The 26,909-nt window shown below is 45.3% G+C and overlaps 2 protein-coding genes across 6 annotated transcripts in view; both read right to left on the reverse strand.

Moving 5' to 3' along the window:
• The window catches only part of MRPS28 (mitochondrial ribosomal protein S28), a 136,400-nt gene extending 123,369 nt beyond the window's left edge, over positions 1-13,031 (reverse strand). For both annotated transcript variants that reach the window (XM_030553328.1, XM_030553329.1), the window contains exon 1: positions 12,771-13,031. In XM_030553328.1, the coding sequence (XP_030409188.1) occupies positions 12,771-12,932 (162 nt within the window). In that variant the 5' untranslated portion in view covers positions 12,933-13,031. The remainder of the gene's footprint in view (positions 1-12,770) is intronic.
• Positions 13,032-23,397: 10,366 nt separating this feature from the next.
• TPD52 (tumor protein D52) overlaps positions 23,398-26,909 on the reverse strand; it is a 70,356-nt gene continuing 66,844 nt past the window's right edge. For all 4 annotated transcript variants that reach the window (XM_030553324.1, XM_030553325.1, XM_030553326.1 and 1 more), the window contains one exon: positions 23,398-25,128. In XM_030553324.1, the coding sequence (XP_030409184.1) occupies positions 25,012-25,128 (117 nt within the window). In that variant the 3' untranslated portion in view covers positions 23,398-25,011. The remainder of the gene's footprint in view (positions 25,129-26,909) is intronic.

Genomic DNA, 26,909 nt, shown 5'->3' on the forward strand with positions numbered 1-26,909 from the left:
TCATATTTGATTAATAATTAAAATTTGCTGGCATTTATTGGACATTAAATTATTTTCTTCATAGTTAATTGCTTAATCCCCTGAACTGCAGCTATGGAAGGATGTGTCACTGGTTGAAAAAGAAAGCAATTAGCGTGTGACTGCTGACAAAAATATTAAAAATTATACATGGAGGGAAAATAATTTACCAGAGATTTTTATTCCAACACAAAAAACTGTTTAATGTGCACGTTGATTGCTTTCTACCAAACTATTACAAGAATCAGGAAATAGAAAGTTAAGGATTAAACTTCAACTACAAGTTTAGAATATGACATGACAATTTAGTTTTTATCATGTAAATTAGTGGACATAGATATGAAGCATTCCAACTGTTTACTATTATACTCTATATGTTATTTTCCTTTTTCCTTATTAATTTTGATGTCCTCCAAGAAGTATCATGTAGGCAGTTTTTAAATGACAGCCATCTTATTTTTATGTTTGGCATAGCATACAATATCTTTTCCTGAATTACCCTCTTTTTAAATTATAACTTCTTTGCTGTATATTTTTCCCCCTATGGTTCTGATAATATTTTTTACGTTGTGACTTTTGCCTTTTCCGAGTCAGAGGCATTTTCACAGATGTGTTGTCTAGATATAGAAAAAGCAGCCCTTCAATACTGTGGAAAACAGAAATTATGTTATGGTGTCATAATTTTAATAAATATGTAGATGGTAAAATAACGTAATACAACAATACTCATGTTGTAGCATATGCCCTTGTTAATTATATTGCACAATATTGTTCACAGAATGTCAGAAGGCCTGTTTTACATAGGAGGTCAGACTAGATGATCACAGTGGTCCCTTATAACCTTAGAATCTATGTATCTAGAACATATAAAATTCAGCATTAATTTAATATGTATCTCTGTGTTTTGGGAAAAAGTTTTAATGTCATGAAGCAGAAAAATATAGTAATGCTAAACATATAGTTATTATTTACCCACACATATTCAATAGAGAAAATGTATTTATTTATTTTTTGGTACTAGGAAAGAATAGGAACTCATGTCTATAATTTCCTTCTTTTGAAAACATTAAGAAAGTCATAGTTCCCAACTGATAAGATGTACCTACATGAAAAGGAGCTATAATTTCATATCTATTATTTTCATGTAATCCTTTTTTGAAAACAATAATAATTATCCTTTGAAAACAAACAGAATTTACCTCAGAACAAGCCTAAAGTATCATCGCTAGACCTTATCTAAGCACAGTATGCTCACCACAACTGCTCCTGTGTCCCAGTTTAATGTAACCTTAGTGCAAGGTAAATCAGTTATCATTTGAATGTAGTAGAAAATAGTGACATCACTTTGTTTACATGCTGTATTGCTACCACAGCTACAAGGGGCTAACCCAAAAACGTCATAACTTTACATTTTATTGTGATTTGTCAACTCAAACAAATATTCCTGTTTCCTGTAAAAAGTAGGAGCTCTCTCATTATCTTCCCATCTAAGCTAGACAAAGAAGGGAGAAATCATCACCGCAGGCTCCAAATGATGATGCACTTTCTGGACTGCAGCCAAAACACATGGTTTGCTGGACTCCATTAAACAAAGTGCTCATTTACCAATATGAATGGCCACCTCAAAATTTATTTTGAAATTAATGTGCTCATAATAAGGGATTAAAAAAATACACAAAGTTTAAAAAAAATATGCAAAGTTTTTTCCTAAAGTTAAACATATGTAATTTAATACAAATGTAATAATTATTAGAAATGTTATCTATGTTTTCCATCAAAAATTCATTTATAGAGGAAGAAAAGTTAGATCATCACATTAATATCACCACAGAGGAGGGAACTTCAAATGGATGTAGAAAATCTCCACATTCAGGGAAAACAGACCAGTAGACCTTTTGTGCAGAAGATACAGAAACTGCAAAATAGTTTACAGGTCAAGATGGTTTAGATGAAAAACAGTTATCACAGCATAATTTCAGATGGAGAAACATACACACACAATTGGAATGTTAATATAAATATGCAATGACATGGAGAACAGAAGATGAGATGCAATGATAATCAAAAGAACTATTCAATACACAGATATGATAAAGCATATGTACATTCATAAATAAGAAACATCAAAATAAAAAGATTAAGGGTGAGATTTTCAACATTGCCTAAGACACTTGTGCTCTTAAGTCACTTAGGCACTTTTTTATCAATCTCAAGGTTAGTTATTCACAATTATAACATTTCCCAAGAGTTATATGTTTTAAAAGTGACTAGACAGAAAATCCTCAAAATGTACAGTACTTTTTCCACTCTGTCTTAAAAGAACAGACGCCCTCTACTGTAATAAAATTAAAGTTAGCTTAACTACACAAAAGAGGATTCTTTGCTCAGTTACCTCCACCTTGTGGTTACAAGTGAGATGCTGAGGGTTATGAGTCTGGGTGATTGTTGGGGTGTTTTTGTTTTTGCTTCTAATAACTCACATTCCATTAAATTTAAGGGGCTGAGAACTAAGTTTACAGACATAAATAGTTTTAAAATAATCATTTGAGATGTTCTAAGATTTTTGCCTAAATACAAAATGTGGACCTGGTATCTCTTTTTCTGTTATAATTAGGGAAACAATAGGAGCAGAACTTAATACTGTGCCAATGCACGCTTTTTCTAAATAACTAAAAAGTAGTCACAGTAATAATCATTTCCACTTAAAGATATTGAGCTACAAAAAACTTAGGTTATTCACTGTATTGTCAAAACATTTTACACTTTAGTCTATCATACAGCAAATGACTTCATTTAATGTAACTTAAGGTTACTCTGTTCTACTTTAACATTTTTCTCAACCACTGAAAAGCTACCAAATAAATAACATTCAGTTAAGATCAACAACCACATTTTGTTTCTCTTCCAACATCTACATAAAACTAATCAACTCTTACCTAATAGTCAGGCCTTCATAAACTACTGTGCAACCTTCAATCTGCCATGCATACAAGGACATATGTTAAAAGTATGTGTTTTTTTAAGATTTTTGAATAGATTTCATAAGGGGAAAAAGAACAACTTCTAACACACCTGTTTTTCTGTGTCTCAAAGTTAAGACTGCATGGTAGTTTTGAAGCCTTGGCTGTCAACCATGTGTCGTGTAAAAAGGACAGTAATAGATAAAATTGTTAAGTTTTATATTTCTACCAGCATGGCTGTTGACTTTAACATTATATTGCTAGCTTTTCAGCAAAATGTTATTAGAGTAGAACTGAGCAACCATAACTACCTTTAAATGAAAACGTCTATGTGATAATTTCCCTAGATTTAAAAAAAAAATGTGCACATTGGAAATGAAAAATAAAAATAAAATATAAGGCTTTACAAATAATAGCAGCAATATATAGTGAAGCAGACAGCAGCTGCAGGGAATGCTTGACTATGGAGAAATGTCAACATTAAAATGCAGAGCTTGCAGCTTGGTGACTCTTGATGTCACGTGTGAAAAACTTGGAAAACTATTTAGCAAAGAATGTAATAATTAATGTATGTGACGCTTTTTCAATTGCCTTTGCTGAAGTACATGTCGAGTAAATAGGGAAACTGGAATTTGTCTAAATTTCTGCCATGTACAAACATGGATTATTTGTTAGGCAATAACATTGTCATATTATTAATGCAATGCTTTCAAACTGGCAAAGCACAAATCAGTTATGAAATTTCAATTTATTTTCTCAGAAATTCCAAAATGGAAAAATATTTAAGAGTGGTGATCAACAATAATCCATCCCAGAAACTTAGTGTAGAATCTCTGCATGTACTCTCTGCAAAGGGTTCCAAAAAAGCATGAGACATTAGGGATCCAATTTAAAAAACATCTGCTTTTATCTCAAATATTTTGAAGTACCTTAACTCCACCACAAATTCCTACCATACAAAAATTAAAAGCTTTCTTCTTTTTTACACTGTATTTTGTTGGCCCCCCTCCCCCGCCACCAGAAGTGAAATATTTAGCAGATACTCCAATTCTTTTGCCCTGTTAAGGTTGCACCAGAGAACTGTGGAAGTGTGGAAGAGGTGGTTTCAGATATATCAGACACCTGCAAGTCATAGGCTGATATTTAAGATGGAGCCCCCTGGGCAGGGGCTCCCCAGCATCCATCTTCCCCTTCCCAGCAGTTCAGAGTGGGGTGAGGCTGTTTGTCATTAGGGCACTGCCTGTGAATTTTACTGATTGGGGGCTCTGCCATCTTTCATACTGGTCACCAGTAAACATTTCTAACGGATGTCTTGATCCCTTCCATGAACATAGTCCAGCTCCCTCTGCAATGGCTTCTGGTAGCACTGACACTAGACCAAAGGAGATCTTGCACTCAGGCACAAGGACTCTCACCATGCCTGGTTCCTGCTGCGGTCCAAAGGAGAGGGAGATGCTCGAAGTGCCCTGTTTCTGCCTATGCATCCCTGGACACAACCTGGCCCACACAGAGATATATATTTGGTCATTTATACTAATAAGCTTTTATAGCTGTGTGACACTGTATAAAAAGGAAGATGATCATGTTTATATTACTATTATCACCACTGTTGCACAATCACAATAAATCTTGTACAAAGTATCACCATTGTGTATGAAGTTATTAAATTGTTCTGTGCGCTTGTTACTAAACATGTTGTGTTCCTGGATAACACCCAGAAGACCCATTTACATCAAGACTAACGACCCATGTGTTCATGGGCCATTAAGAAAAATCAGCTCTTCCTGTGGGCCCCTCCCAAGGACGCCTCAGAGAGCATATGGACAATTGAGGGCCAGTGACTCAGCAGGGCAGGTAGAACATGTGATCCATGACTCCATGTCTGAGCAGTATTTTTCCATGCACATAAACTGGAGATATAAATTGGAGAGTGTGACATCTCCTTGCCTCTTTCCTGCTCATCTCTGGACTGCAACTTCTAACAAAGGGAGCTTGGAACAATGGACTGAGGATCCCAATATTGGGATGAATCAAAGAGCCTTATGTAAGCTATCAGATTTAATGTCACTGCTATTAGCCTGATCTACAGATTCTAAATCAACTGTAATTATATGGATTCAGTTTACTTATTTAATACTCTCTTCACTCTTTTAATATTAATAAATCGTTAGTTTTTAGTTTGCTAGAGGATTGGGCTACCAGCATGGCTTTTGGGTAAGATCTGGAGTATTACTCTGACCTGGGAGGAGTAGCTTGGTTCTCTGGAACTGAAGAACCTCATATATGTGTGATTTCTGTTTTTTATCATCAGTTATCACTGAAGTCTGGTTTATCTGGGCGATACATGAGGGGCTATAGGGCCTGAGAGGGACTGTCTGTGGCTTCACAATAACTAGTACATATTTTGGAAGCACACATTTGTTACTCTAGCTTGGTGAAATCTTATGATAGAGTAAGCCTCCTGTCTGGGGTGACATGCCCTGTATTTTGACAGTCTGACCTGAGATTGGCAATCTTAGTGTCCCATACCAAGCAGCGTGACAAACTGTATCAACCTGATGAACTCATACAGAATTCAGATATTTTCTAACGCGTAGTTTTATTACAGACAACTTGTAACTGATCTGGACCCCTGTGAAGTCAATGAATTTTGTTACTGACTGCACAAGAAGCAATTGTAGCCCACGGCAAATATCTTACTGATTGAATATCATCAGATAGAACTAATCTGTTTACAGAGGCAAAACAGATTTCTGTTATACCTTATCAAATATCTGACTATATAAATAAATCATGTTCCATATATTGTAATTATATATGTATAAATGGAGACACCTGACACAACTCTATAGATTAGGTTGCATTCTGAAATCGTTTGTTAAATGTGGCGTCAATTTCTGGATTGGTTTGTTTCACATGTAGATGGTTTCCAGTGTGAAATTTCCACAGTGCTATCTTTTATGGCCCTTTGATTTTTCTGGGTAAACTTGGTTTCATTTTGTGCATACATTTTTAAAGGAGGTGTTCGAAGCTGGGCTCCTGCAGGGTTTCTAACCGTTGTTATCAGCGTGTATTTATAAAAACAACATTGTGCATCGACACAACAACTGGTGAAGAGGTGACCCTTGCACAGTTCCACTACAGTAGGTAGTTTTGGGAAAATAAATATCTAGGATTAAATAGGGTGACCAGATGTCCCGCTTTTATAGGGACAGTCCCAATTTTGGGGGTCTCTCTCTTATATAGGCTCCTATTACCCCCCCCCATCCCCTGTCCCCATTTTCACACTTGCTGCTGGTCACCCTAGGATTAAATGTCATTTTTTGGCCTGTTGTAAGTTTACCTTATTTGCAGAATTGGTGCAACAATCTTCAGGGGAACTCACAATTGCCCTCTTTCAAAAATGGCTGCCATATCCCATTATTCTTACACGGAGTGAGGCCACAGGCTGCCTTGAATTAATGAGGGTACTCTTCCCCGCCTGTGTAGGAGGAAGCTTTTTATAGCTATTTTTGCAGAGAGCAACCTGAACTTTAATCTTTGCTATATTAGAAAAATTCACCAGCTTAACTAGATTGACTTTTAAACCAATGTATCCAGTCAAACTGGTGTAAATTCCTAAGGGTACGTCTACACTACCCGCCGGTTCGGCGGGTAGCAATCGATCTATCGGGAATCGATTTATCACATGTAGCGTAGACAGATGCGATAAAGAGATCCCCGATCGCTCTCCCGCCAACTGCTGAACTCCAGCTCGGGGAGACACAGATGCAAAGTCAATGGAAGAGCGGCAGCCATCGATCCCATGCCACGAGGATGCAAAGTTAAGTGATTCTAAGTCAATCTAAGGTATGTTGACTTCAGCTACACTAGTCACATAGCTGAAATTGCGTATCTTAGATTGATCCGCCCCCCCCTTCCCAGTGTAGATGAGGCCTAATGGAAATACACTAAACTGGTTTAACCCTTAAGTCAGGGGTCGGCAAACCTTTCAGAAGTGGTGTGCCGAGTCTTCATTTATGCACTCTAATTTAAGTTTTTGCGTGCCAGTAATACATTTTAACATTTTTAGAAAGTCTCTTTCTATAAGGTCATAATATATAACTAAACTATTGTTGTACGTAAAATAATAAGGTTTTTTAAAATGTTTAAAAGCTTCATTTAAAATTAAATTACAATGCAGAGCCCCCCGGACCGGTGGCCAGGCTGTGAGGAGTGCCACTGAAAATCAGCTCGAGTGCTGACTTTGGCACGCGTGCCATAGGTTGCGTATCCCTGCCTTAAGTCAATAAAAGATACAAGCAAGGTTAATCCCATTTAAATACTCAACATTCGGAATTCACATCAGTTTAACTAAGGCATATAAAAAAAAAGGCATCGAACCACTAGAATTAAGGCTCAGCTTGACATATTAGTCCCATCCTATAGCAGACTGCTGCATCCTAGTAGGACCGACTGAAACCAGCCCCACACAGGTCTGCTTGCAGAATCAGAACTTAAAAGAACTGCTCCAGTGTTTGTATATTAAACATTACAGTTAGATAAATAGGTACCGTATACTCGCTCATAAGCTGAATTTTTTTAGTAAAAAAGGGAAAGCATCAGAGAAGGGGGTCAGCTTATGAACGGTATAGAGGTGGGGGCAGTCTCCCACACCCACCCATCCCCCAACAGAGAGGGCAAGGAGAGGCAGCAGGGCCAGAAAGGAAAGAGACAAGGCCAGAGTCTCTCCCCACTTCTGGCCACGCTGCTCTCCCTCCAGCCTCTGAAGCAGCTGCAGCTCCAGGGCTGGCAGGCCGTGCCACCCAGCCCAGCCTGCCGCAGCAGACTGTGGCTGAGCCACCCAGTCTGGCCCGCTGGAGCACACTGAGGCCACGCCACCCAGCCTGCCGGAGCAGCTCCAGCCAGGCCAGAGACGCTCTGGCCAGGCCAGAGACATCCTCCCCTGGCCCACTCCAGCTAAGGTGGGAAGGAATGGGATGGAGAGAGTGTGAGGGTCTCAGGCTAGAGGTGGGGTCATGGGGGGGTGGTCACAGGGGTTACTCCCCCAACCCCCAGCTTCTCCTCCCCAAAAATTTCCCCACCAGTTGCTTTCCCGGCCCATCAGGATAAGCAGCTGGCAGGATGGGACACTTTGTTTACTTAGGTTTACCTCATGCCAGCGGATGCTAGAGGTAAACACAACGTCTCGGCCACCAGTGCTTATCCTGATGGCCGGGAGCCAAAGTTTGCCGACCCCCTGATTATGGGTCAGCTTAAGAATGAGTCATCAAAAAATTTCATTTTTACTTATCCATCTTGGAGGGGTCAGCTTATAATGAACGCTTATGATCGAGTATATGCAGTATGTAAAAACTGAAATTACATTAACAAATTAGACATATTTGACAACTATCAAGACAGTGCTTTACCTATTTTTGGTTACATACAACACTTAGATATACAATTTAAACCAAGAAAAGAAAATAAATCCCTATTTCCCCCCAAGATTACTTTACTCTGTGAATTTAACAGTAAACATGTAAGGTTCCCATGCTATGGTAATATAAATAATCACACAAACAGCCAGTTTCCTGCAACTGTCTGTCAGTGCCACCCTTTGTTTGCCTGGATCTATTACACAATATGAAGAGAAAAATAATGTTATCACATTCTCCCATTTAACATGAAGCCACTATAAATGGCAGGGGACTCAATAGCAGTATGTTTATTTTATTTTTAAATTGGTTAGATTTCATGTTGACAGAATCTCTTTAAAAAGATACCCATGCAGGCTTCAATATTTTTTTCATAGGCTGAAAAGTCCTGACTTTATTACATGTTGATAGTAGGGTGAACTTGGCCAAGGAGAAACGGACTCTCTGATTTCAGAAGGAAAAACACTGACTTGAAAGCTGATCTGATTATTCCATTATGAATTTAATATGATTTTCTCTTAAATTAATCTTTTTTTGTTTACTTGTCAAATGAACAGGATCTAGAATTTGCTAAAGAAAGAACTAAACCTCACGTTCTTCCTAAGAACAGATGGTTACTTTTCTTTCACTTCATCTGTATGTTCATGCTTCTCAGCATGTAATATTTCACAGCCCCCATGCGAGCCTTAGCCAATACCTCCCTCCAACTCCGCTAACATCACCTTTCCCCAGACCCTGGTAAGTCTCCACACCAAATGCATGAATACACCTGCTTTGTGACTTTCAATTCCACTTCTCTCTCCCCTGCTTTTTTTGGTAAGCGTCCAACTCAGCTGCCACCACAGCCCTGGCTACCCTTCTTCCCTTTCTCAAGACACTTGAGCAACCCTGCCTTTTGAAAGTTTTCTTAGTATTTCTTAATTTTTCCATGGATAGGAACATACTCAGATTGTTAGTTAGAACTGATTCTTCAAGGATTGCTGAATTAATGTTCAGATATCTTATGATTCCTAATTTCATCTGTTCTCTGCTATATTCCTATCTTCCTCGCTGGGTCTCCTGATTTTTCATCCAGCTGCTCTGATCCCAAAGTTGCATAAGCATGCAGCTCCTCCACCCTGGTGAATTTCTCATGTAACTAAGGGCTTGGTCACATGAGGAAATTTACGGCATAAGTGAACCATCTATAACTCCCCATTATAATGGTATAGTAGCCCTATAAGATCCATCCTATGAACATAATGTTAGATAACCTTCTACCAATAAACAATTTAGCATTTTTTTTAAATACAAAATTATACAGCGTTATGAACACAGAAAAACGGATGGTATTCAGCAAATACCGACTGTGCCTCTTAGGGGAGCAAGGCTAAACTGGAGTAGCAAAATCCTAAATCATCATCCTAACCCTAAGCAGAAAAGTATCCCTGCTCACCATTTCCTGTCACAGTCTGAATATCAAAGAGCTCATTATAGCGCAGAAATGCAGTAAAAAAACCAAGGCTGGGGTCCTACATCAAAATAGCCTTACTAGAACTCATTACACACTGACTTCATATAAGAGCTGCACAGAGGAAGACAAAGCACCAGAGGTCCTGGAACACATGATGACATGGGGGAGCTTCCTGAGGGAGCCCTGCAACACACCAAGGGGGGCAGGGGAGCCCTGCACATGGTCCCAGTGACACACTGATGGCGGGAGGGCGGTCTGCACGTGGGCTCAGTGACACACTGATGGCGGGAGGGGAGAAGAGGACAGCCCTGCAGCTGGGACCCGGGGTTACTTGTCAGCTCTGTGTTCTTGAGGAACCAGGGCACAACCTGTTTGATTCACAAAGGACACCTCCCCTAACCTCTGCTTGAACCAAAGCCTATCAGAAGAAAGGCTTACAAAAAGCAATGCAAAGGCAGTGGGAGACACACCTAACACCCCGCACCCCGCAACAAGAGTTACAGAATTAAAGAAACTCCCCCAGCCTCATTTGCATCAAAGATTGGACAGTGAGGCATCTCCATTAGCAAACAGAGTGGGAGAACAGAGATTCCAAGGCAAGAACTGCACTGAACTCTGGGATTAGAAAAGCATGGAAGCACTGCATGATGGGGAGTTTCTGCTCCCAGCTGTTAATGAACCCGCACCTGCACACAGCCAGCTCAGTAGTTGTCAGACCAATTCTAGTAATAAATCCTTTATTGGTATCCAAAATACTGAAGCTGCCTAATAGCATTATGAGCTCCCTCAAAGGAACACCACCCATAGCCAGGAATGAGCAGCTCCTATTGTCTAGTCAGAACAAAACAACTTCCGACGCTCCCTTGAGTCACGAGTTTTCCTACAAAAACCCCTAACCATGCTCAGTTCTGATGCCTGGTATCCAACTTTTGCATCAGTTCCATTGGGACTTCATCTTCTCCTGACTGATCGTGCTGGGGACTCTGCCTGTCTCCAGCACTCTGGACCCTCAGTTACCACAACCAGCTGGGACCACCCGATCGATTCAAGCTTCACGGAGCGGTAAGAACCCAGCTCTCTGTCTCTGTCTCTCTCTCTCTCTCTAGGTGTAGCGTTCTGACCCTGACTTGTGTGACCAGTTGAGTTTTCCTAAACCTGACTTTTATAATCAAACTTAAGTTAGATTTAATATTATAACTGTTTTGTTGGTGGTGTTCCCCTACGGTTATTACCTGGCAATAATACTTTTGTGGTTAAGTTGGTTGCTTCTCTCTCTCTCTCTCTCTCCTCTCTCTCCCCATCCCTCCGCCCCGCTTGTGGGTATTTTTTGGTTTCCTCATTTGCTCTGCAGCAATGCTCATTGTACCTAAGCTAAAAGATCCCTGCAGCACCCAAAAATCCTGTGGTGTTTGCTCATCAAGTGGGCTACTACCAGAACAACTGTAACATGAAAGTGGGGATAGGGACGTGCTGAAGCTGGGACATATGAGGGTGGCAGCTTGGAAGTGCTGCTCAACCTAGTCTGCTGAGTTCAGGGGCATAGAAAGGTGACAGCTTGGGAGTACTGATTAACCCAGTCCTCTCAGATGCACTCTGCTAATGTGTGTGCATCTGATTCTGGGGTTGGAAGAATCAGATGCACACACACTGAAAGTAACTTACAGGACTTACAGGTACTGTCGGAGTCCTGATGAGGCATGGTCTCAAATGGAAGCGGAAGGGCCTCTCAAGATTTAAAGGCTCTGGGGCACCCACTGGCTGTGACTGGGAGCCCCAGGGCCTTTAAATCAACCCAGTGCTCCCAGCTGCAGAGGTGGCTGGGAGCCACCGGGGCTCAGGGGCAAATTAAAGGGCCTGGGGGCAGCGCCGGAGCACTGAGCCCTTTAAATCCCAGCCCCAGCCCAGGCACCGAGCTACAGGCGGGATTTAAAGGGCTCTGGGCTCCCCACAGCTGCAGGCAGCTCCAAGCCCTTTAAATCCAAGCCCCATCCCAGCCGCTGGAGCTGTGGGGGGGATTTAAAGGGCTCTGGGCTCCCCAGTGGGGTGCCCAGAGCCCTTTAAATCCTCACCACAGAAGCCAGTGCGGTCTGGCACTGTGCACTGACTCTTGCTGGTACACTGTACTGGCTTACTTTCACCCATGGCCCTGAGGAACCTAGGTCCTGCAGAATAGCTCCACTGGGAGGGAACTTGCCAAAGGGAAAAGTAGAGCCCCTTATGAGAACACGTGACACAAGCAGTACATTGACAGACATACCGAACTCCCCCCTCCCCGAAGAGTAACCCTAACAAATGAGCATACTCCAAAGTAATGGGCAAATCTCATAACACAGAGCAGGGGGGACAGATCCTGGCACCTGGGTCCCAGAGACACACCCACAGCAGGGGGTGTGGGGGTCGAGCCCTGCACCTGGGGCTTGGTGACACACCCACGGCGGAGGGGGATTGGAGAGAAGCCCTGCATCTAGGAGACCTGGTGACACACCTATGGCAAGACGGGTGGAAGCCTGTGACACACCCACGGTATGTCAGAGGGAAGGAGCGCTGCACCTACAAACCCTGTTCTGCTGCAGGCTAGAACCTGACACACGGACTCTCCCCTGTAGTCCCCCAGGCTCCCCCTCCCCGTTAGAACACGGTGCACAGGCGCCTGCGTTCATCTGCGCGGGTCTTTTCACTCGTGTTGCACCAAAGCGTGTTGAGCCCGCCCCAGTGAAACGCGCCCTGCCCCTGCGAACGTGCCAAGGAAGCCCGGCGCACAGCAGGGGGCGCTGCGTGAGCGCCCCCTCGGCGACTCCCTGCGGCTCACGCACAGTATAGAGCCAAGGACTAGCCCCCCCCTCCGCATCACGTGACAACCACTCACCGCTTGTCACATGACACAGCGCAGCTTTCTCTGCCCCACCCCCTCTGTGTTCTCACCTGCCGCGAGCCGGCCCCTAAGGCGCTGGTGAGGCTGCTCGGCCGCTTCTCTGGCTCCGGGGGCGAGACGCCTGGGCCCAGCGAGTCCCCGGTTCCATAGCTACTGCCCCGCCTGGCCGCACCCAGCAGCTGCCATGCCCGGCTCCAGCTCGGCCTCGCCATGTTACGTCCGTCAGGGGGCGGGACGTGACCTCTGACCCTTCCTGCGCCCGGTCACGTACGGGCAGAGGCCTCGCGAGAAACCATAGAGTAGCGCGGCAGTATCCTAGAGCGCCGCCTCGCGGGCATGAACTTCGCCGCCATCTTGGTTGGCTTGGGGAGCCGGCAGTGACCTAATGGCGGGGGGTTTCTGGGTATCGAGAAAAGGCGCTGGAGGGGGTCGCCCCTGTTGCCTGGTGCCCGCCTCTCGGGGGTTCCCCACCGTCACGTGTCCCGCCGCCGGGCTGGGTGCTCTGTGCGCGGGGAAACGGCCGGTCAGCGTCAGCCTCTGCTGCTGGCTCGCGCGCGCTGTAGGGCTCGGCTGCCGAGAGCGGCCAACGGCGGCGAAGTGAGACACTCGCGCCCCTGTCGGGCGAACGCCCGGGGCCAGGCAGTCTGGCAGGCACTTCGCCCAGGGCCCGAGGCGGGTCTCATCACTGGCCCCGACCAAGGCATCGGCTTTCCTGGAAGTGCAGGTCTCTCCCCAAGGCCCTGGCAGGCTGGGAGCCAGCTGGCACCGTGTGAGAATGGAATCGTGCTGGCTGCCGCTAAATGAGGGGGGCTCAAACTTCATTAGGGACCCGTTTCACATTGCAAGCCCGAGTACCACCCACCAATAAATTAAACATACTTTTTAATATAGGGAATGCCATTATAAATGCTGTGGGCAAAGCAGGGTTTTAGGGCAGGGGAAGACCATAATAGACGCAGCTGTAATGACCTCACAGCAGCCTGAAGTGGCCTAACCCCCACTTTAAGAACCCCTGTTTTATGGAAGAGACCCTCAATATAGCAATTGGGAAGGAAGGAAGGAAGGTCCTGGACTGGATTGATACTTGGGCTAGTATTGTAACAATAGATGCTGCTTTGAAGATGTAGGTTAAAGTAGGCTCAGAGCCCAAGCCACAACTTCAAATTGCTGTCAGGGCAGTTATTTTATAGAGCACTGAGCCTGCCTCAGATCTGGGAGACTCGTTCCTGCACCCTCCAAAACCCTGTAGACAGTTAAGTGACTAGCTGCCACAGTTCCAAAATTTGAAGGCTTTGTTAGTGAAGGACACAGTTGTGCTCAAGGGCTAGGCCGTAGTGACAAAACTTCCTGCAGACCCATAACAAGTAATTCTTACGCCCAAGCCAAAGGCCAGCTCTAGACTCTTTGGTGGCAGCAAGTCCTTGAGTCCCTGTGGGAGAGAAGGACCCAGCCCCTGCTGCCAAAGCACCGCCAATCATGGTAGAGCTGTGCCCCTCCACTTTGCACACCCAAGGCAAGTGCCTCACTCACCTCACCCGTGTTAGGAACTGGCTTCCTATTCTAATATTTCAACCCATTACCTGTGAGAGCCTAGCCTGCTGTCAGGGAGACTTGGCTTGCAGAAAGGAGGAAGAGCTTCCCCCTACTCCAAAATTAATTTAGACATAAAATGCAACCTAAGGCTTAGTCTAGCAGCAGCAGGTTAGCTTAGAAGCAAGACATCTATGAGAAATGGAAAAGGTTTTTACTTCCAGTGTTTTTTTTGTTTAACGAATTAGGACTACCAGAATTACAGACTCGCCAGTTAACCACACACCTCATTTGGCACCAGAAGTATACAATCAGGCAGTAGCAGAGACCAAAAAAAAGCAATAGAGTACAGTACTGTGTTAAATGTCAACTACTTAAAAAAAAAAAGGAAAGCAGCAGTTTTCTGCTACATAGTAAAATTTCAGAGCTAAATTAAGTCAATGTTCAGTTGTAAACTTTTGAAAGAACCACCATAGTGTTTTGTTCAGAGTTAAACATTTCAGAGTTAACCTTTATTCCCCAGCTGTTCATAAATCTGAGGTTCTGTTGTAAAGGCAGTGAAAAAGGAATCAGAGGAGCAGTTTCAGTAAAGAGACGCGACAAGGAAGCTTAAGCCAGGAAACATGGATGCATTAACAGATAATCAATACCTAGAAAATGAATCTAGTACATAAAAGTATTTGTAAAATTGCTGTTTTACAAACTCCACCTTTTCAAACAAACTAATATAGTGCCTAGGGCTAAATGTCTACAAGAGATCAGTTTGAGAACAGCTGCGTATCCATTATGTCTGGTTTCTGTAAAGAAAGTAAAGATAGTTATAACTAAGAAAGAGATAGCATGATGATTGTTATGGATTGAGATAAGTGAAAAAGACGGTTACTCACTTTTGTAACTGTTGTTCTTCAAGATGTGTTGCTCACATCCATTCCAATTAGGTGTGCGCACGCACCGCGTGCACGTTCGTTGGAAGATTTTTATCCTAGCAACACTCTGGGTCAGCTGGGTGGCCCCTGGAGTGGCGCCGCTATGGCGCCGGATATATACCCCTGCCGACCCAACCGCCCCTCAGTTCCTTCTTGCCAGCTACTCCAACAGTGGGGAAGGAGGGCGGGTTTGGAATGGATATGAGCAACACATCTCGAAGAACAACAGTTACAAGTGGAGTAACCGTCTTTTCTTCGAGTGCTTGCTCATATCCATTCCAATTAGGTGATTCCGAAGTCTCACCTAGGCAGTGGGGTTGGAGTGAATTGTTGCAGAATGCAAAACTGCTGAGCCAAAGGCCGCATCATCTCTGGACTGTTGAACCAGAGCAGAATGCGAAGCAAAGGTGTGGACCAAGGACCAGGTAGCTGTACGACATCTCCTGCATAGGTACACGAGCCAGGAAGGCGACAGATGAAGCCTCAACTCTGGAAGAATGCGAGGTGATGTGGCTTGGGGAAATATGAGCCAAATCATAACAAGTGCGGATGCACGCTGTCACCCAAAATGAGATCTTCTGAGAGGAAACAGGTAGGCCTTTCATTTGGTCTGCTACTGCGACAAAGAGTTCGGGTGTTTTACGAAAGGGTTTGTCCGCTCAAATATAAAATGCGAGCACTCTACAGATGTCCAGGGAGTGCAATTGTTCCTCTCATGGCGTTGAGTGTGGCTTCGGGAAGAAGACCGGGAGAAAGATGTCCTTCTTAACATGAAAGGCCGAAACCACCTTAGGGAGGAATACCAGGTGTGGTCGCAACTGCACCTTGTCCTTGTGGAACACAGTGTATGGCGGATCCACCGTAAGAGCCCGAAGCCCCAAGACTCGTCTGGCCGATGTAAAAGCTACAAGGAAAGCTGTCTTCCAAGCCAGGTATAGTAGCGAGCAGGTTGCTAACAACTCAAATGGGGAGACATAAGTCTGGTTAAAACCAGGTTGAGGTCCCAGGTCGGGGCTGGGCGGCGTACTTGTGGGTATAAGCACTCCAAGCCCTTGAGGAACCTCGAAACAATAAGAGTGTGAGAACACGGAACGGCCATCTTCGCTTGGGTGGAAGGTAGAGATGGCTGCCAAGTGTACCCTCAGTGATGATACTGCTAGGCCCTGCTGTTTGAGAGACTGGAGGTAGTCCAAAATAGAGGGGATCGAAACCTCAGTGGGAGTAAGATTAAGCGTTTCGCATCAGCAGGAGAAACACTTCCACTTGGCCAGATATGTTGACCGAGTGGAAGGTTTCCTGCTACCCAGGAGAACTTGTCGTACTGATGCAGAGCAACGTAACTCCGACTGGTTTAGTCATGCAGCAGCCATGCCGTGAGATGAAGGGCCTGCAGGTTCAGGTGGCAAAGTCTGCCGTGGTCCTGAGTTATAAGGTCTGGGTGGAGTGGCAGGGTAATGGGTTGGCTATCGACAGGTCGAGCAACGTGGTGTACCAGTGCTGCCTGGGCCACGCTGGAGCGATCATGATGATGTGTGCTCTGTCCCTGCGGAGTTTCAGCAGGACCTTGTGAACCAGCGGGAACGGTGGGAAGGCATAAAGGAGCTGGCTCTTCCACGGCATCAGGAAAGCATCCGAGATCGATCCGGGGAGAGACTGGAAGGAGCAGAACATCTGGCATTTCCTGTTCTTGCAGGAAGCGAGCAGGTCTATGTGGGGAAATCCCCACTTCTGGAAAACAGAATGGATAACGTCCGGGCAGATCGACCACTCGTGAGACAGGAAAGACCTGCTGAGTCGATCCGCCAGAGTGTTCCGAACGCCTGGGAGAAAAAGGACGCTACCAGATCTATTGAGTGGGCTATGCAAAAGTCCCAGAGTTGGATGGCCTCCTGACAAAGGGGGGGAGGATCGTGTCCTTCCCTGTTCGTTTATGTAGTACACGGCCGTTGTGTTGTCTGTAAACACTGAGACACAACGGCCTTGCAACGGTTGCTGGAACACCTGGCATGCCAGGCGGACTGCTCTCAGTTCTCGGACATTTATGTGTAATGCCAGCGCCTGAGATGGCCAAAGGCCTTGAGTACGAAGATGACTGAGGTGAGCACCCCAGCCGAGAGATGACGCATCCGTCCTCAGGGACATTGAGGGTTGTGGCGGATGGAACGGCATCCCTGCACACACCAGGGAGGGGGTTAGCCACCATTCTAGGGAGCCTAGGGTGCTTGGGTGAAATGGTGACTATTGTGTCTATTGGGTCCCTGTCCAGGCGGTATACCGAGTTGAGCCAAACTTGGGGAGAACGGAGGCAGAGCCTGGCATGTTTGGTTACAAACGTGCAGGCAGCCATGTGACCCAGGAGGCCGAGACAAGTGCGAGCTGAAGTCATCAGGAAAATTCTGTAGACGTCGGATGATTGTTGCCATCGCCTGAAACCGCGGCTGTGGTAAGCAGGCTCTGGCTAGATTGGTTCCCATGCAGAGGTTAGACTTCATAGGAGCTATCCTGGACTCCAGAGTGGCTTTTTCTATACTGATCATCAGGCCTAGATGTGTGAATAGGTCCTTGACGATGCCCACATGCTGAGTGACCCGTCAGATGAGCCAATCGTCCAGATATGGAATAACGTGTACCGACATCGGCGGAGGTAGGCGGCAACTACGGCCATACACTTTGTAAATACCCTTGGGGCTGTAGAAAGGCCAAAACAGCAGGTCCGTAAACTGGAAGTGCTGACAGTTGGCTACAAAGCAGAGGTATCTCCTGTGCGGAGGAAAAATGGCGATGTGAAAGTATGCATCCTTCTTGTAGAGGGTGGCATACCAGTCTCCAGGATCCAAGGACGGGATAATGGTCCCCAGGGATACCATGCGGAACTTCAACTTTATCATAAACTGGTTGAGTCCTCGCAGGTCTAGGATAGGTCTGAGACCTCCCTTCAACTTGGGGATTAGGAAATAAACAGGAGTAAAACCCCTTGCCCTTTTCGTCCATTGGTACCTCCTCTATAGTTCCCATGGTGAGGAATGTGCACACCTCTTGTAAGAGGATTTGCTCATGAGAGGGGTCCCTGAAGAGGGACAGGGTTGGAGGGCGGGGCTGAAATAAATTGGAGGTGGTACCCATACTCCACCGTGCATAGGACCCAGCGATCTGAAGTTAACTGGGACCACGCCGGGAGGAAGTAGGAGAGACGGTTGGAGAAGGGAGGAGAGGGATTCTGGCCTGTAACTGGTACTCCGCCCTCAGGTGCACCTTCAAAAGTTAGTCTTTGGTCCCAGTGGTGGTTTTGAGGGACCTTGATTTTGGCCCCCCTTGGGATCCTGATGGTCGTCTGTGATCACCTTGGCTGCGCCACCTGCCAAAGTCCTGTCTTTGTCTAGGCGCAGAGTATGGGCGGTGAGGCTGGGGACGGAAAGGCCTGCGTTGGGTCACTGGCGTATGCATGCCGAGAGAGCGCATTATGACCCTGTTGTCCTTCAGGCTTTGCAGCCTGGGGTCAGTCTTTTCCGAGAAGAGGCCTTTACCATCAAATGGCAAGTCCTGATTGGTATAGTGCAGCTCCGGTGGGAGGCTTGAAACCTGAAGCCATGAGATGCGCCTCATGGCAACACCCGAGGCCAGAGTCCTGGCTGCTGAGTCGGCTGCATCCAACGAGGCCTGGAGGGAAGTTCTGGCCACCTTTTTCCCTTCCTCCAAGAGGGCAGCGAACTCTTTGCTGGAGTCTTGGAGAAGCTCCGTAAACTTAACACCTGGATGGCGGTGGGTATAATTATAGCGGCTAAGCAAGGCTTGCTGATTTGCCACCCGGAGCTGTAGGGCACCTGCCGAGTACACTTTGCAGCCGAGTAGGTCCATTCGCCTAGCCTCCTTCGATTTCAGGGCTGGCGCCTGCTGGTCATGGCGTTCCCTCTCATTAACAGACTGGACGACTAGTGAGCAGGGAGGAGAATGGACATACAAGTATTCGTACCCTTTAGAGGGCACCATATATTTACGCTTGACTCCCCTGGCCGCAGAAGGGATAGAGGCTGGCAACTGCCATATAGTATCGGCATTGGCCTGGATGGTCTGAATAAACGGTAGGGCCACTCTAGTGGGGGCATCCGCCGATAGAATGTCCAATACCGGGTCCTCTACCTCCGGGACCTCCTCCACCTGGAGGTCCATATTGAGTGCTACCCTCCTTAGGAGGTCCTGATGGGCTCTCAGGTTGTTTGGCAGAGGGCCCAAGGAGGATGTTCCTGCCACCACCTCATCTGGAGAAAAGGAAGAGGAGATGCCAGCGACAAGCGGGTCCTGTTGGTCTCTTGCTCTTGGGCGACCTCCTGTTCCAGTGGAACCTGGGAGTCTGGTGAGTGAACTGGGGCTTCCTCTGTAGCAGTCAGAGGGGGACGGCTAACCGTTGCCTCTGGCACTCAGTGCTCTGATGAGACAGAGCGGGACGGAACTACCGGTACGCCTTGGGCCTGGTGGTATGCCCAAGGTGTCCAGAAAGACCACTGATGGCGGCCTTGGGCCTGGGCCTCGGCCTCTTGGAAGACACTGGTGGGCACAGAGTCGTGGTCCTGTGCATAAGAGCTGTCCGTGTGGGACGACACTGATGCGTGTCTGGATGGCCATGGAGGGGCTGAAAAGCCCTGGGAAGACTGTCTCTAGTGGACCTTGCTCTACTCGGCTCCGGGGACCGGTACCGGGAGGCATACCGGTACCGGGAACGAGATCGGGACCTGCGATTGAAGCGGTGCCGGGAGGTAGACCGAGATCGAGGCTCGACGTCGGGAGTGGCTACGGGAGTCACGGTGCCTGGAGCAGTGCCGGGAACTGGAACGGTACTGAGAGTAGCGGGCCGGCGAATGGGATACTGAACGGTGCCATGAGTGCGACTGGTACCAAGGAGGAGAACGGTGCCAGGACTGTGAGTGGTGTCAGGAGCGGGAGCGCCGACGGGACCTAGAAGGTCTGCGGGACCGTTATCATGAACGGTGCCGCTCTGCTGTGCTGACAGAGGATCGTCTTGCCGATAGACTATTACCCGCACCGGCGGTGCTGGGGGTTGAGGCAGCATCAATTCTGTCATGGCAATCAGGTCCCTCGCCGTTGAGAACGTCTCCGGCGTGGATGGAATAGTAAGCTCACCCACGGCTCGCGCCAGGGAGCTGACAGGCACCGGACTTGACAGCCCTTGTGGGACCGGAATCGATGGTGCCGACGTCGTTGGTGCTGCGGCAGGTGTCAGTGCCAGGCAATCTGACTTAGACAAGTTCTCTGGCTGCAGTACAGGTGGCATGGAAGCAGCAGGAGTCTTAGGCTCTCTCGGCCTCGGGGAGAGGGAGCGGTGCCGAGTCGACTTCGGTGCCGGCGACGGTCGGTGCCAAGAGGTCTTGGCAGTACCAGCACGGTCCGGTGCCGAGGAGGCGCTTCTGCCCGCCGATTGACCAGTGCTCAGTGCCAAAGGTGGACGGGTAAGAGCCGCCTCCATGAGGAGCTGCTTTGGCTGAAAGTCCCACTCCTTTTTTGTTCTCTGCTCAAAAGCCTTGCAAATGCAACACTTATCTGTCAGGTGAGATTCCCCGAGGGATGGGCCCCGGCACTGGGTGCGGGGAAGGGGCTAATCCCCAAACCTCTCTTAACTATACACTAACTATGAATGATAAAAATTAACTAAAACTAAACTATATACACAAAAAAATAACTAGAGAACTACGAGTAGCTAGGGAGGTGGAGGTCAGTAAAACCACACTCCACTGTTCCAACGACCAACACGGGCGGTAAGAAGGAACTGAGGGGCGGTTGGGTCGGCAGGGGTATATATCCAACACCATGGTGGCGCCACTCCAGGGGGCGCCCAGCCGACCCACTGAGTGTTGCTAGGGTAAAAATCTTCCGACGAACGTGCACGCGGCATGCGCACACATAATTGGAATGGATATGAGCAAGCACTCAAAGAAGCAGCAGCAGTTTGGTGCAAAAGTCACTGGACTGGAATAGTAAGCATATTGTATTTGATAAGTCTAATTTAAAGACTGGAATGTGAAAGGAGACATAGGAAACAGATAAATTTGGGAATAAAGATGAGAAAGCAAGTAGTGAAAGTTTAAGAACTGAGTAATGAGTAGCAGTAGAGGTAGGACATGTGTAGAGATACCAAGTTAGTTAGAGAATTGTCTGTTAGATTGAGTAGCTAATTACAAACCATTGCATCCATCTTTAGCACAGAGTTCCAGCTTTGCAGATAGGTTCCATTCCTGATAGAAGCTGCCCTGAATATCAAAGGAGCATAAAAACATCCCACTCAAAAGCAGGGAGTAAGTGTTAACTGGCTTAGGATGTTGACTAGATCACAGGTTGTGGTTCTAGAAATTTCATGTCCAGGGTTGCTTTTCAGCCATTTCAAGTCAAGGCTTTTGAAGCATAAGTCTCAATTGATAGGATTCAGGTACTGAAGACATCTTAGATGGACCTGCTAATTGCATTTCACGCTAGTGGGAAAACATTCCCTAGATGTGTCAACTGAAACTGCTCCTCTGATTTCTTGCCAATGTTTTAAGTGGAATTTTACTGCTTAAGGATTCCAAGGTGTACCTGTTCAGTTTATCCCACACTGTTAGCTCAGTTTACATTTGGCCAGGATTCAGGTGTTTCATCACATGAGCAAAAAGAGGGTTAGGCCTAGGCAAGACACTTCTACTGTACCTGGAGAGGAAACCAGGGGCTCTAGCTAAAGTAATGTAATGAGGAAAACTAAAGTCTTGTGGCTTTTCTCCAGACCATACAAAAATGGCTATGTGATGGCAGCCTATGGTCATCCTTAAGGCAGCTGGTGCTGCTGGATCCCACAGACAGGAGTGAGCAAAAACAGGCTAGAAAACCCATTAAGTATGAAGCACTGAGGCAGTATACTGGGAATGTTTGTGCCAACCTAGCTCTAAGAGCCTGCCTCAGGCAAAAGCCTGCCTCTGAAGCAGAATGGGAGATGCTTCAGTGGGTCAACAGGGAGATTGAAATAGCTGACTTGATTAGATGGTAGGGAATGTGTTTGCTTGACACTGTCAAACTAGGCACAGATAGGAATGCTCTTTCAGGCTAGGAATCCTACTTATTCAGAGTAGCATTTTTTTTTTAATCTGCTTTAGAAGACTCAGACTCATAGGTCAGAAGGGACCAATCTGATCATCTAGTCTGACCTCCTGCACAAGGCAGGCCACAGAACCCCACCCATCCAATTTTATAACAACCCCTAACCCAGGACAGAGTTATTGAAATCCTCAAAATTGGTTTGAAGACCTCAAGCTGCAGAGAAACCACCAGCAAGCGACCCGTGCCCCACGCTGCAGGGGAAGGCGAAAAACCTCCAGGGCCCCTGCCAATCCGCCCTAGAGGAAAATTCCTTCCCGACCCCAAATATGGCGATCAGCTAAACCCTGAGCATGTGGGCAAGAGTCACCAGCCAGCACCCAAGAAGGAATTCTCTGCAGTAACTCAGTTCCCATTCCATCCAACATCTCCCCGCAGACCATTGAGCAGACCTATCTGGTGGTAATCCAAGATCAATTGCCCAAATTAACAATCCTATCATAACATCCCCTCCATATACTTATCAAGCTTTGTCTTAAAGCCAGGAAAGAAGAGACAAAACCTAAACAGAAAACAGCTGATATTTATGCCAAAAAGTTAAGTAGTTTAGTGTTCCACTGTACTGATATTAGTTTCAAGCTAGTGCACATGTAACATTTCCTTACTATCACTTAATCATACCATACATTGTAGCACTAAAGTAGGGTGGTTTATACATATTAGATAGGAAAGTACCCTGGTGTTACTGGAATTTTGATCCTGTATGGTTGTCATTTGTTTTATTTGCTGATTTACTGCCTCTGCTGAACTTTAAGTCTCAGGACAGGAACCCTTCATGAATTACATTTGTGTGACAAGAGGCATAGTAAATTCCTGAATCAGTTTCCAGGATAGAACTAACTCAGCCCATCTGTCCAAGAAATAAGTGAAGAGTGGTCACGAGGCCATGAGTATGAAGATAGGAGGATTCCAACATGTTCCCAATTACTTGGGGAGCAGAGGATAGTAAGGGAATATTTCATATGTAAATTCAGTCCTTTCATATTGATTAAAAAAGCTTAGGCCTAGAGATAGCTATGACTTTTCCAAAAAGAGTGGAATGTCTGCATTTACAGCTGCGTTGTTAATGACAGTGGCAATACAGTGCTCATGTATAGGATTTTATTAAGCTGCTCACATGTAACAGCATAGTCACTAGAGGTGAAGTGCTATCAAAGCGCTCATCGGAAATGCAGTACAATGGTGTCTAAAGAAAATTGTGTAGTGGTTTTGGAATTCAACTTGCTTAAGACAGATTTTTGCAGTTAGTTTTTTTAAATCGCTTCCAGTTCATTCCAAGCTCAGTGATGAGACATTTGGCATAAGTTACAATTTGATAACGACCAACATGTGCCAGATATGTACATAATACAAGCAACTTCCAAAGTAAATAAAGTGGATATAGTCAACATCTAAAGCAACATAGCCCTCTTACAAGGTCTGCTATAGGCTTTGATATAGGTAAAGTTACATGAGTGGAGTCTCCAGGGTGCAAACAGTATTGCTAATTTTCAAGCCTCTAAAAAAACGACTTGGGACAAGACACTTCAAACTATTTCATGCTCTAAACATCTCAAAGGTCCTCTGCCTCCTAGAGCAATGACTCTTGCCTGCAAATGCTGTGCAAGTTTACTACAGCATGGTGAAAGGCTTTAAAAAAACCAAACATTTAATTCCAAGTCAGTTATGGGAATTAATCAGTAATGACTTGTTAGAAATTTTTTTTGCAGACATCCGAGACCAAGTTCATAAAGCCATATTCCTACATTCTGAGCTGTAGGAATGTGTTAACATTTCATCTTCACTCCATGTTTTTAGTGTAAGATTCAATATTAATACCAGAATAGAAGTTTTAGAATCACCACCACTGGAGACCATTATTACAGTGACTGCCATTTTACCACAGCAGAATAATTCAGGCATTAAAGCATCAAGTAAAGAACTCAAAATAGTGTACTGGGGTAAACAACCTGGCTCAGATACTAGACCAGCAGCATTAAGTATCTCCCTTTCATTTGGAGCACTTTGAGAAACCCACTCTTAGGATATTAAGTCTGGTCACAGGACCCACAGAGAAGTCAGTAAGTCTGAATGCTAGTTAGGATTATGTCCTTTGCCCCACATGCACCAAATGCAGTTTAGGACTCAACAGGTTTAGATTAACACACACACTTGTGGAAACCTGCTATAGTGATGTTATTCATAATGTTGAAGCAGAAATCCTTTTTCTGCAGCTTGGAGTAATCTTCCAAGTGTGATGTCCAATTTAGAGAACTGTTGCACTGAGACCACCGAAGGAGTGAAGTAAACCTTCAGGTTGGCAGTAAAAGTAGAATGCCAATTCTTATAAGTGAAGAGAATTGCTAATAATCACAGCATCCAAAAGGAAGTTATGATCCACATACTATATGTACAGTATTAGTAGGTTTGTCTAAAGTTTTTCAAAGAACATTTTAGAGATTGCCTTTAAAATCAGGGATATATCCTTTAAGTACTTGAAAAGCATAAAAATGTCCCTTCCCCCCAAAAGCCAGGCTTATACAATCTACTTTAGTTCCAAAAATATTTTAAACCCACAAACAAGCTATTTTATCAAATTGATATAAAGCTAAGTGCTAAGTAAAAGCACATCTAGTGGAAACAGACAGTGAAGAACATTACAAATGTGCTTAGTTTTTGCTTGCAGCATCTGGCAGTGAGTAGCAGGACAAAGGCAGGAATCTCACTGGGTCTCCTCCTGTATCTGTTCTGTAATAGTTTCTGTGCTACTAGCATTGGCAGCTGAGTTTAAGACTTCTCCAAAGTCACCTCCAGCAGGCTTGGCTCCTCCAACTTTAGACTAAAATACAAATAGTTTTAGATAAACCCTTCAGAAAGTATAGCTGAAACACAAGTTAGATAGCCAGGTATTTTAACAAGTTTTGCAACAAACAGTACCTTCATGTCAAGATTGTTGGGGGGAATTTATCCTTTGGAAGTAGTTTTTCCAGGATCAAACTGCCCCTACAATACTTGAAGTAGGAGCAGCACTCAGTGCAACTTGGTGGAAGAAGCGAGGTGGAGAAAACACTGAAGGAAAGGTTGCAACCCTCCAATCATTAGCTTAACACATGGGTCTCCCTTGGCCTTTACTACTGGCAACAATCTGATCAGGAGTCTTTTTGCACAGCCCATACTCAGATATGCTCTGTGAAGATTGTACAACTTCAAGTTGAGACATCCTACATTTGTTTTAACTCAAAATGTTACAAAACCCGATAGCTTTTGTTCTTTACCACCCTGGGGGAGCTCCGAGAAAAACATTCAGCCTCAAGGACGTCCCGAAGCTCTCTGGTGTTTTAGTGGAGTACATTCACTGCAACACCCCTTCAAATGGTGTGTAACAAACTTACCGCACATCACTCCCATATACCTCCACCACCTCCCCTCTAGGGAGATGCATTCCCAGAGTTCCTGGAAGGAAGTTCCTAAACGCCCTTGGATTGCAACAGGCTATTATACAGAATGCCAAAAGGGGAAAGGAGTTCCTTATGCACTTTTCCCCAACCCCAAATTCCTATACAAAAAGCAGTCTGGTCCATAATATGAAGACCTTTATACCAGAAAGTTAGTTGGAACAGCCACACAACATTGATCTCTGCTTATTGAGACCTCAGCCCCAATTTCAGCCTCCTTACCTGACAGTGAAGTCTAAGAGCATGTACATCTTACAACCGAATTGCACACCTATATTCCTTACTTTCTGATGGTAACATGCAAGAGTTTGCATTCCCTATGTAAGCTAGAATAAAGCTTTTCAGCCCTGAAGTTAAAAATCAGTATAGATCCTGGATATACAAGACCAGGTTCTCTATTATATGTAAAAGGCAGTTTCCTGGACAACCTTTATTGAATGAAGTATCTTAGAACCTCACTATTAAAAATGCAAGTTTGTGTTGTGGTGGGATTATTTGCAACTTGTCTGGAAAGACATGATTAATGTAAACTTTGGGAAGTGTTACGAGCATCAAAGGACTCTTTAAAACAATGGGTTAAGACAAGACTGAACTGTTAATGGAGTAGGTTTCCTAGGAAATATTTGTGAGGAGGGGAATGCAAATATCCACCTCCAGACCTGATCTTCTGAAGCTTTGACCTGGGATGGGGATCTTGTCTACAAGCCCCAAATGGCATAAAAGAGCAACTCCATTCATAGTGTGCTGGTTCTGCACCACAGCAGTTATCAACTTGTAACCACAGAAAAACCCCTTGGTGGCGTTTGAAGGGCTGTTCTCTAGCCAGAACCCTGCTTGGAGTTGGGATGATCTCTGATAAGCGTATTTGCATGCAAGTTTGCTATTTTATGTTCTCACTAATGCCTTTCCCTTAATAAATGTGGTTGCTTAAAAAGAGCTGTGTGCTAACTTAATTGTGGTCAGTTACATTGCTTACCATGAGAGGAGCAAAGGTAAAGCAGGCTTGCTTAGGCAGTCTGGCTGCTGGTGAATTTCCAGTGTAGGCAGGGAGCTGTGCAGCCTGGACATATTTTGGGGTCAGGAGGGAGAGAGAGATGCATGTTTCCATCCAAGAGGTAATGGCAGGAAGTCAGAAAGAGTAGCCTTTTTTGGACCATACAGGAGA

Source organism: Gopherus evgoodei, chromosome 2, assembly GCF_007399415.2.
Source record: "Gopherus evgoodei ecotype Sinaloan lineage chromosome 2, rGopEvg1_v1.p, whole genome shotgun sequence".
Taxonomy (NCBI): Eukaryota; Metazoa; Chordata; order Testudines; family Testudinidae; genus Gopherus; species Gopherus evgoodei.